This window comes from Melozone crissalis, unplaced genomic scaffold (genome assembly GCF_028551555.1).
Source record: "Melozone crissalis strain CALT ecotype California unplaced genomic scaffold, PUWL_Pcris_2 ptg000006l_1, whole genome shotgun sequence".
Lineage (NCBI taxonomy): Eukaryota > Metazoa > Chordata > Aves > Passeriformes > Passerellidae > Melozone > Melozone crissalis.
This window is the reverse complement of record NW_026535784.1, coordinates 5,399,496-5,410,788: the sequence shown is the minus strand read 5'-3', so window position 1 is coordinate 5,410,788 and position 11,293 is coordinate 5,399,496. Positions and strand designations below refer to the sequence as shown.

The following is an 11,293-nucleotide window of genomic DNA, read 5'->3' as shown; positions in this document are numbered from 1 at the left end:
CGGTGCAGTGCGGTTCAAAAGCGAGGGGAATGCCTCTATAAGCTCGCCATGGTTTCTGTCGGAGCAGTTTATTAAGCAATGAGCGCTGCTGTGTGTGGGGCTCCCGCGGCCCCGGGCCTGCGCTGGGCTCTGCGCGGGGCCGCCGCTCCGCTGGGGGGCGCCTCCAGCCCGCCCGGCCGCGCGGTGCCCGTCGGGACGGCGGCGGTGCCATGGCGGCGGCGGGCGCGGAGCTGCCGGGGCCCGCAGCGCTCGCCCTGCTCGGGCCGGCGCCCGGCGCGCCCTGCTGCCCTCACGGTGAGCCGCGCCCGGGGCTCACCTCCGCAGCGTCCCTGCGCTCGGCTCCCGGCGCGGGGCGCTTTGCAGCAGCCCCTGTGAAGGCCGTGTTGTGGAAGCTCGGCTCTTGCAGCGGAGCAGTGAAACAGGGCTGCGGGTGTTCCCTGTGTTATCCTATCCTCGCGTTTGTCCCTAGGTCCTGCGCTTCTGTTTGTGAAGACCAGCCAAGGAAAAGAGGAAGGAAGAAGATTCTATGCTTGTTCGGCTTGTAGGGATAGAAAGGATTGTAACTTTTTCCAGTGGGAAGATGAGAAGGTAAGAGGGCACTGCTGAAGGCTGTGCTGAAGACCAGGGCTGCCAAGGTGATCAGAGGGCTGGCGGATCTCCCCTGTGAGGGAAGGCTGGGAGAGTTTGGGTTATTCGGTTATTTGGGTTATTCGGCGTGGAGAAGAAAAGGCTCCGGGAAGAGCTGATAGCAGCCTCCCAACACCTGAAGGGGGCTCCAAGGAATCCGGAGAGGGATTTATTGCAAGGACGTGTAGTGGAAGGACAAGAGGTGATGGCTTTGAGCATTCAGAGGAGAGGTTTAGATGAGTTATTAGGAAGAAGTTCTTTACTGTGAGGGTGACGAGGGACTGGAAAACCTGTCCAGAGAAGCTGTGGATGCCCCATCCCAGGAAGTGTTCAAGGCCAAGCTGGGTGGGGTTCTGAGCAACTTGGTGTAGTGGGAGTTGCCCCTACCATGGCAGGAGGGTTGCAACTGGATGATCTTTATGTCGCTTCCATCCCAAGTCATTCTATGGTTTTATAAAACATTGGCGATTTTTCCTCTACTTAGCAATTTTAAAAGTATATTTTATTGCAGAAATCTCTGGTAAGTGCTATTTTCTAAACTTGGTGTAATAGTTGATATTTAGCTGAGCACTTATTTCTGTCAGGAGAACATGTTTCAAATATAGCATTCAAGAAAGGCTGTGTACATTTTGAGCAAACCTGGAATTTGTTATTCTATTGCCAGAACATACAGGAAGTTTGCCAATGCTTTGCAATGTTGAACAGAATTGGGTCCTTCTGATCCCAAGATGCCCTTGTTTCCCCTAATTAAGATAGAGAAAATCTATTGGGTACAAGCAACAGTAGGGTATACAAAATACTGAGATGGTGGGGCTCGGCATGGTGCTCAGTAGTGTCAGAATATCTGCAGCAATTTCTCTTTGTCATTCATTTTGAATATCACTTGTATTATGATGTCTTTTCTTGTATTGAGTTTTACTGTTGTCTTCTTTAAGTAAAACAGTTCCATAAGTTTTGACCAAATGTTTTGAAACTGTTGTGAAACCATGAGTATGTCTTGTGGGGACAAAGTAGAAGACTCAGAGAAGAGTGTGAGTGACTGAAATGTTAAAGACTCAGGTGCAGATTGTAACAAGGAGCTGTCATGCCTTAGAAGTGATTTCACACAAGACTTGGGCAACTTTTCTACCGTCATCAATTTGTCAGGGTCAGATCAGAGTTCTTCAGAGGGACCGCAACTGCTGGCACACCTTAATGGAAAGGATGGCTCTTTCTGTCTTCCTCAAAATCACCTTTTGAGTTTTTCTCTGAGTATTACATGTGATAGGAGAATGAAATGCATAGTTTAAATTCACAATGAGAGACTTGTGTTGTTTTGCAGCATGTCCCTGTGCTGCAGACATACTTGTTCTTCTGAAACAATAAATGTGATTGTTTTTCCTTGCTAAGTAGCTGAAGCATGAGACCTTTGATGCACCCTTTTTTCATGTTGAGATTTGATGTACCACACACAGCAGTAGCTGTTACCTTTGTAACTTTTCATGTATGCAAATTTTACAGGTGTCAGAAGCTAGGCTTGCAGCACGTGAAGAATATAATAGAAGTCATCAGCCTTGTTTTACACACAGACAGAACGTGGACAGGTATTGTTAATGTATATTTTCTGCAGTAAAGATGTAGTAATGCAGGTTTAGGTACTCTGAACGTAGAGATAACATTTCAAGATTCTTAAAAATATGAAAAGATGAATTTGGGCAAATAAGAATTGTTGTTTGGCAATGGAAAGGAAATAGCATGAAACACTGAGCTAGAGCATGGTGTTTTGACCCCAGGAGCTGGGGGTGGGGGTTGGGTTTTTTTGGGGGGTATGTATAATCATTCCTATGTTAGTGCTCTTAGTGTCCTTACAAGAGGTCAGTAGTAATTTCTGTTGAAAAAGATTTATTCCTGACTTTAGTCTACAAAAGTAACAGGCTTAACATTTTGAAAAGAAGCAAAGGTAACATAGTAATAAGTGATGTCTGCATTTCATGTGTAAACATACAGGACTTTGCTCATAGTTGATGGAGTCTTCACTCTGTAATCTAGTTATTTTATGGAGATTCCCAGTATATTTGGTGGCAATATTTTATGTGCTTCAAAGTGTCCTTTGAATTTATTTTTTTTTTATAAATAATACTTCATTCTTGTGGAGTTTTGTGAGAGCAGTGTGTAAACTGCATTGTTAGTTTAAATGTCTGAACTCCTAAAATATAAAAAACCCCTTCATGGCTCCCCTTCCTGTCTTTGAGAGAGGCTTTTGCCAAACTTTGTTCCCTATTGTCTTTTGTATTTAAAGGTACAAGAATTTTGTTCTGTTGCCGTTATCAAAGAGGAGGTTTTGCCAGGAATGCCAGCAATTGCTATTGCCAGCAGAATGGAAAAAACACTCAGATCACCAGTTCCTGTGTGATATCACCACTGCCCATCTGAAAAGTCCAAGTCAGCTTCTATATCCACTGGAGAATAAAAAAACAAATGCACAGTATTTATTTGCAGACAGAAGTTGCGAGTTCCTACTGAATCTCCTTACAGATTTAGGATTCAGACGAGTGCTCTCTGTTGGAACACCCAGGTACATCCCTGAGAATTGTTGCACTTTCACATAATATTTCTCTCTCAAAGCTGTACAGCTTACTAATGATTATAGTCAATGGTTCTCCCATAACAAGAGGTTCACTATTGGTGAACCTGTATTGGTTGGGATTATCTAAGCATCTACTGAGGTCTAGTTTTGAACTTATAAGATACCTGAGAGGACTGTGGCAACACTGCCAATAACACACATACACACTTCAGATCTCTGTGGTAGTTATGGAAGTGACGTGGAGTTTCTGACCTTGTGTGTTTTTGTGTGGTGATCCAGGAGACTCCACTGATTTTCTAACCTGCTTTTCTAACTTGGAGTGCAGGCCAAATGGAAACACCCAAGTTTAGGCTACTCAGTTTCCTCTATCTGTTTGGTTTTTGTTTAGTAAAGTACCCAGCATCTTGTCTTGCAAGATCATTTCTGAAGTCAGTCATTATGTATTAAATTCTTCCAATTATACTTCAGGCTTCATGAAATGATCCAGTCAAGAGCGTCACAAGAAGAAGAATTTAATGTTCGAAGCCTTCTGCTAGATATTGATTTCAGGTGGGTTTTAACAAATGTTTACATATCTGAAGAACATATACAAAGATGGGTGTTCCTACTGCTTTAAGGGATAAATTGCTGGTTGTTTTCCCTTTCTTGTCTCTGCATCCCTGTTCCTGTATGCATACACAAATGACATCCAGTTGATGAGAAAAGTAAGTAAGTATACTGAATAATTTCTCAGTATTGGTGTGTGTTGTCAGTAATCAGAACCCAAAGATGATGTTTTTCCTGAGGCCTGTTTTCACCCTAAATATCCTATCTTAGCATAGACCAAAAGTTACTTATATTTTTCTACTTCTATCAAAATTTATTTTACAGGTATTCACAATTTTACACAGAGGATGAATTTTGCCACTACAACATGTTCAATCATCATTTTTTTGGCGGAGAGGTAAGGCCAAGAATTTATTGAGTGCTTTGGTAAAAAAGTGCATGTTGTTGATGCAGAATTTTGTAGGAAACTCATGACTAGTCTAGTAGAAAACATGATGGGAAAACATAAATTAATTAAAAACATTTTAATAGAAGCAGCAATTAAGGTGTGTAAGCCGCATTAGTTAGCATAAATGTAATAGTCAACTTCGAATTGAATGGAAGAGAACTACTGAAAAAGAGGCAGTTTCATGCTTTGATTTTCAGTAATGTTTTATATGTTAGCTGAACAGGACACTTGTTTTCAGTCCTTCAAACCTATGTGCATTTTTTGTGTTTGTTTTTTTTTTTAATGCTACCCAAGAGGAAATTCACCTCCACAAGAGGGAAGCAAAGTTCCCTCTTCTGCAGTGATCGGTTTATTACCAGAGACAATATGTTTACAGTTCTTGAATCATGATTCCTGGAAATTAACCTCTGTTTCTTACAGGCTGCACGTGAAACTTGCAGGAAATTCTTGTGTGAAGAGAATGGTGAAAGAGTCATTATGGTAACTGATCCCCCATTTGGAGGTTTAGTGGAGGCACTGGCTTCTAGCTTTAAAAAACTGATGGCAATGTGGAGGGGGACAGAAAAAGAAGGTATGTATTACAGCCAGATGGGTGGCTTGTGCTGTAACATCACTTTAAGGAAAAAGTACCTGTCTATAAGTTTGTGATTCTTGCTACTCAGGTGAATGTGAGCACCCTCATGTTATAATTTCTAAAGATGAACTATCATGTACCTAATTTACTCTCCTGATATTTTTAGTTCAGTAATGCCCAATTCTCAAAGTCTGTCTTAAAATCTTAAAAACGTTTCCCTTTTTTTTTTTTTTTTTTGCAAATCTACTTTGCAATTAAAATGGACTTTAAAGGTAGAGAAAAATAAGCTATCAAACCAGTAAATGATCTTAGCAACCTAAGTGGATATCAAGAGTGTAGTTACATGGCACTTACATCTCCACATGTCCAATATGCCAAAACTTTTCTGTTGCCTAAGAGAACTAGTTCTTCTGCCCAACATGATGTACATATCCATGTTTATGTACTTGGAATGTTCACTGTAAATTTCTCATGCTACATGTACTATGTTTTTCTCCTATGTATCCCAAAGTTTTTTCATTACTAGGTCATGACAACAGAGAGATGCCCATGTTCTGGATATTCCCATACTTCTTTGAGTCTCGCATTCTTGACTTTTTCCCAAGCTTCAGTATGATGGATTACCAGGTATGGCTGAACCCAGTGAATCTGCCAATTACCAGCTGTGTGCAATGTGAAAGGAATAGGAGTGAAAGCAGGTGCAGTGGCAGTGCTTCCATATAGCTGGGCCTTGTTCATGTGAAGCCTGGATTCTGTATTTCTATCAGTTGGATCTGTGATAACTTGATCATGTTCCTGTTATGTATCTTTAACTCACCTTTCATTTATCCATGAACTCATTTCTTCTGGCAGGCTTTCGGTATAACAAATTTGCACTAATTCTGACAGGTGCTTGTTGCAGATAAAGAGTATTTCATTCTTCATAGATGAATTGATAAAGAGTATTTCATTCTTCACAGATGTTCAATGTCAGTGGGTAGAGCCCAGGCCTAGGAAAAAAAACCCCATATATATTACAAAATTAAGGTCTTTCAGCTCCAAAACTTCAACTCCAAAACATCAGATTACAATTACAGTGGTGGAAATGTTTGGAATTACTTAATAAGGGAACTTGTCAGTGATAAAGCAATAGTATCCATTCAGTGCATAATTTAGGCACACGTACTTCAGTGTGTTTTGAGAGTTCAATCATGGGTATTCATGATGCTAAAGGTTTATTTTTTTCATATAACAACTCTGCATGAATTCTGGTATTGATGTTCTGAACAGTCTTGTGGAATGAAAATTGTTGAAGAAAATGGAAAACTCATGCTAGGCTAGACTACATTCCTGCCAGTGTTCACAGCTGAGAGTTTTTGTGACAAGTCTCTGAAGGCAATGCTGGAAAAAGCAGGCTGATTAGATTTGCAACTTTGTAATTTTTCTGAGATGGGTTCAGATGTCATCCCTTGTACTGACAAACCAAGCTGTATAGATACTTTTATACAGCAGATTGCTCTGGAATCAGCTGCAATGTTATCTTAGATATCCCATGCAAACAAGCAAAAAGGAATAAGTACAAGATGACTATTGAAGTGTAGTGAGTCTAGCCTAATACTATGTTTGCACAAATTTACAGGTAAATGAGACAAAAAGCTTGATGTAGAATTTGTAACCTGATTTGGTGTTAGAGTCTTGTATATAAATACAAGCATTTCATAAGGCACTTATAAAGATAATAAATATGTAAATAGCTCTGCCTGTGCTTGGAATTCAGTTTTAGAATCGTTTTTATGGTTTTATTTTTCTAGGTAGACTATGATAATCATGCACTGTATAAACATGGCAAGACAGGCCGTAGACAGTCTCCTGTCCGTATTTTCACGAACCTTACCCCAAGTGTGATTGTGCTTCCTGAAGAAGAGGGATATAGGTAAGATATATTAATGCTCAGGTGACTTTTGAAAGAGTGTCTTTGTTCTTAACTAGGGCATAAAGTCTCCAAAGGAGTTTGGGATGGTGCTGTTCCATGGTGTCTTGCCTAACTTGGATGCCAGCCTTTAGACCACATTTTTCTGTGTCATTCTAAAGTTGCATATTATATAAACAATGGATAGGAGAGCTGAAATGTCTAAAAAGACATTTCAATTTTTCAGTGTGGAATTATGAGATTCCTTATTTTGTCTGTAGGAAGTACTGTCTACATCTACAAGAGAATTTTACAGCTATGTCTGATAATCAGCTGTTAATACAGTAGTAAAAAAATGAACTTGTAAGAGAAGCATCAAGGAGAGAGGAATTTAGTTTCAGTTACTACTGATACTGTTGGTAATTTGACCTGAATTTTACTGTGTGGATGTGCTGTGTGTAAATGGCCAAAGTGGTCATTTATGAATTTTTAATTCAACAAAGTGATTTTGCAGTCCTTACATTAGTTGTTAAGATTGTATAAAATTAATTGTTTTGTGAGCCAATAGTGAACCAGTACATCTTTTTCCCAGATTTTGCACTGTATGTCAGCGATATGTTAGTTCTGGTAACCAGCACTGTGAGATATGCAATTCATGTACATCAAAAGTAAGTATTTTCACTTCTTTCTGAATGGAAGTTTTAGCAGTAGTCAGGTAACAACCTTTGTAATACTTGCTTTGGTAAAAACCTGTTTGGATACTGCTGCTGGAAACCCACAGCAGTTCAATTTCACAGACTTATTATTACCTTCACAGTACATCTTCCATAACCTATTGGGAATTAATTTCTCTTTCCCTAATTCCTTTGTGTTGCAAAGAGGACAGGACAAGTTTGCTGCTTGCCACTTAGACCAGAATTTACCCAGCTGTGGTCTGTTGACACATGAATTTTTGCTCATGCTTTGAAGTTGTAGAACTTGCTAATTTCAAATTTTCATATGTGGCTTTCACAGATTCTCAGGACTGTTGTTCTGAGTTGCAGTCCTTCCTACAGAGGAGTTGTTCCTGTAAACAACTCCTATGGGAACCCTACAGGAGTAGTTCTGTTTTAAGATAGAATCTGTGGGGGGTTCAATAAACAAAACCATTTATTTGTCTTTTGTAGGATGGCAGACGATGGAAACATTGTGTTCTTTGCAAAAAATGTGTAAAGCCCTGTAAGTACGGAAAAATATTTTACAAATAAAAGTGCATTTAGTCCAAAGAAACTGAAATTCCAAACCAGAAAATATTCTGTGAAAGAAGTAAAACACAATTCAGAAGACATAGAATAAACAAAAAGTCTCAATTTCACACAAGTTATTATTCTTTCGTTTAGCTGTACTTGCACTGTGTGGAAGTGGAATAAATTCTTGCCAGGGCACACTAAATCCCATTTATAATGATCATGGCAAAACATAAATATTTCCAATTGTCATACAAGTATTTATTGCAGTGACTTGTGAGGGTTCCTCAGGGTGAGAGAGATAGACGAAAATCTTGCTTCATGATCAGAAGGCTGGATTTATTAATATATGATATATAATACATTATGACTATACTAAAAGGAATAGAGAGAGAAGTTCAGAAGCTGCTAAGCTAAGCTAAGAATAGAATCTAAAAACAAGAGAGCTCTCTGTGAATCTGTTCCAGAGCTTGGACCTGTGATTGGCCCTTAATTGTAAACATGGAACATGAGCCAATCACAGGTGCACCTATTGCATTCCAGAGCAGCTGATAATTATTGTTTACATTTTTCTTCTGGGGCCTCAGCTTCCCAGAAAGGACAAATCCTAAAAGAAAGGATTTTATGAAAAAATGTCTGTGACAAGTATTTCCTAATTTTCTAAACTTTGAATTTCCTAAACAAGTAGGCAAGTACTAAAATGTTTGAGAGATGATGATAAAATTATGTTTCATGCACAAATTTAGTTGCATGTATACCTCTGCATAAATTGCTGAAGCCATTATCTTTGTTACTGTTACAACAATCAAAATCTGTGAGTACATTGTAACATCTGCACTGGTTTTGTTTTGAAGATGACACACAGGATAAAAGTTCTAATGGCAAAATAGTTCACACTTAATTTGACAGTATGTCTAGTAATGTGCTAAGGGACCAGAAAGTGACCACATCTATCTTTGTAAAGCTAATCCAGAATTAAAAACCTGGTAATGTGGCCTGTATTTAAAGCTTAGTTTCAGAATGTTTTAAACTTTTTCAAGGTCATAAATCATGTTATCTATTTTTCAGCTTGGTTTCACTGTGACAATTGCAAGTGCTGCACTCTTGAGAAGCACAGCTGTGGGAAGAGTGACAGTGGCTGTTTCGTGTGTGGCAAGGCAGGTCACAAGCGCAGCGCCTGTCCCAGTCTGTCCCGCAGCAGAGCAGCTTGGCAGTAAGTGTGATACTGCATTAATACACTAAAATGCAGCATTCAGATGGGATGAGATCCTCTGTCAGGGAATCAATTCACAAAGAGATGATTTTCCACTTTAGGTGCTGATGTCAGCTTTCCCTGTTGCCCACTTGCTGCACTGCTGGGGAATATGTACTGAAGGGAGGGTGGGATAAAAGGCAGGTCACTTACTGGGGCTCCCAATTCCCTGTCTGTGGGTTTTCTTTCAAAACTGATTTATATGGATTGCAGACTTGGTGACTGGTACATGGGACTCTGTCGAGATGACTGAAAATTGAAGTAATGAAACGCTTTTGTCCCCTTTGAATTCCTCATGAAGGGGCAGAGAGAAGAGTCAATATAATAAGAGTCACTAAGAGTCACTAGTTACTGCTTCCTGTCTCTTTTGCTCTGTTGTAGCACATTTTGCTTTTTTTCCTTCTGATATTTCAGGTGCTTTTTGTAGTATGATCTAAATCTCCACCATTAATGAGGATCACATTGAGTATTTTTATTCTTCCATGATTTTCCTTTTGTTACATACAGAACAGCACTGTACACATACCTGTATGTATCAGAGAGCCAAGGAAAGGGTGTGTGCTTGTCTTCTCAGATGGAACTAACTGAAAAGAGGAAAGGGGATTTGCTAAGAGATGGTCCAGCAGATGGCTCAGTCTTTCCAGTTCAGGATAATTGACTGCACTTTCATTAATTCCCCTCCAGAGTAGTCGGTTTTTCTGCGATTTTGGACTTGAGTGGCTGTAGCAGTGGAAGGCAGATTTTCCCTCCCAAAGCTGTACCTATGTTACACAGTGAGACTCAGACCATTATCCTCTTGGGTCAGTATCCAGAGACTCATCAGATGCCTGCTGGATGGCAGATGGTATAGGTGTATTGCTTCATGTCCTACTGATTCTAAACCAGGTTTTGCTTAGGGACTATTAGACACAAAAGGCAGCAATGTTTCATTTTATATATCTCTCATAAAAAATCCATCTCTTAATGTTTCTTTTTCCTTGGCTAAAAAAATTAAAAAGGATGCTAAAAGAATTTAATGAAACCTCATCTGTTTTTTCTGTCAAGGAGGGTACTTTTCTGTCAGTTGTGCCGGAGTGGTTTTAGTACTTTCAGGCCATCAGTTAGTTCTTTTGCTGATTCAGTGCAGAAGATAACTAAGATTTCTTTTTCTAATAAAAATTTTGTATGTTTGTTATAATTACTCAGTGTTTTGCATTATGACATCTTTTGTCAGAGAAAGAAAACAATCCACTTGCTAGTTATTTAACTTCCTAATGGTGTTAAACGTCAACACACTTCCTTCTAAGTCTTTCTATTATATATCCAGCATGAAACTCTGTGTGTGCTTTTTTGTACTCAGTGAGTTTCTCATTTTCAATATCTGTGTAAATTTAAATGCTGAATAAATACATAAAATGAATGTATAATGGCAATAAAGTGGACAGTTTTGTGAAGTTGAAGGACCATAACATTTTGAGATGTACCGTTCATTGTATTTTTTGTGACAGTACTTCACATACTGCCACATAATTCATATACTTACTTAGAATACCAGCAAATGTATTTGTACAGAGATGTGTGTTTTTCATTTTATTCTAATCTCTATGTTCCTTTTTTTACTTTACAGACCTGACAAAAAGAAAGGGCAGAAAACTCGAAAGAGAATAAAAATGAGGATCTGTAAAAGATTAGCTATGAAACATGCCATATTCTCCAAGAGGAAAGTAAAGAATAAGAAAAAGAAGACATGACTTTTCTTGCTGCTACATAGTTCCTAATTTATTTTTTTATTGTCAGCCTTTTGTTCCATTTTCTAAAAATCTAAGTGCTAACATCCAGAATAAAACCTGATTGAATTAAGTGACAGTTCCTTTATTATACATCATTACTGGTACCAAAAAAACCCCTGCAACCCCAAAACAGCTAAGTGAACTACCACAGTCCTTACCATGTATTTCTATAATGTGATAATTTTGTACTTAGGATTAGCAGTTTGTCTAATTTGGTGGGTGTTGGATGTTGTGGATCCTACTGAGAGGTGAGGTACGGGCACATGCTCTGGTTTTATGTTGGTATTGGAGGATGGAACAAGGGAGGAAGTGAGGGTAGGTGATGGGACAGTACGAGTTCTAGGAATTCGGTTTCTGTTAGTTACAGTTGTGAAAAATGCCAATCACTTGTTTTTAA

General features: G+C 39.1%; 1 protein-coding gene across 2 annotated transcripts; it reads left to right on the top strand.

Moving 5' to 3' along the window:
• The first annotated feature begins 209 nt into the window (after positions 1 to 209).
• Positions 210 to 10,966, top strand: ZCCHC4 (zinc finger CCHC-type containing 4). 2 transcript variants are annotated; one of them, XM_054295729.1, is made up of 13 exons: positions 210 to 294; positions 470 to 588; positions 2,128 to 2,210; positions 2,906 to 3,181; positions 3,662 to 3,742; positions 4,064 to 4,136; positions 4,608 to 4,758; positions 5,288 to 5,388; positions 6,552 to 6,673; positions 7,242 to 7,317; positions 7,816 to 7,867; positions 8,944 to 9,088; positions 10,734 to 10,966. In XM_054295729.1, the coding sequence occupies exons 1-13, from the start codon at positions 210 to 212 to the stop codon at positions 10,855 to 10,857; spliced, it is 1,488 nt and encodes a 495-aa protein (XP_054151704.1). In that variant the 3' UTR covers positions 10,858 to 10,966. The 2 variants fall into 2 exon arrangements, with proteins under 2 accessions (XP_054151704.1, XP_054151703.1); XM_054295728.1 differs by having other exon boundaries at positions 5,273 to 5,388.
• Positions 10,967 to 11,293: the final 327 nt, after the last annotated feature.

What these genes read in the sequence shown, in the direction of transcription:
- ZCCHC4 (XM_054295728.1), top strand. Translation starts at nt 210, where the DNA reads ATGGCGGCGGCGGGCGCGGAGCTGCCGGGGCCCGCAGCGCTCGCCCTG. An exon ending in TCCAGTGGGAAGATGAGAAG is followed by an intron (nt 589 to 2,127) that starts GTAAGAGGGCAC and finishes CAAATTTTACAG; the next exon opens with GTGTCAGAAGCTAGGCTTGC. An exon ending in ATCATTTTTTTGGCGGAGAG is followed by an intron (nt 4,137 to 4,607) that starts GTAAGGCCAAGA and finishes TGTTTCTTACAG; the next exon opens with GCTGCACGTGAAACTTGCAG.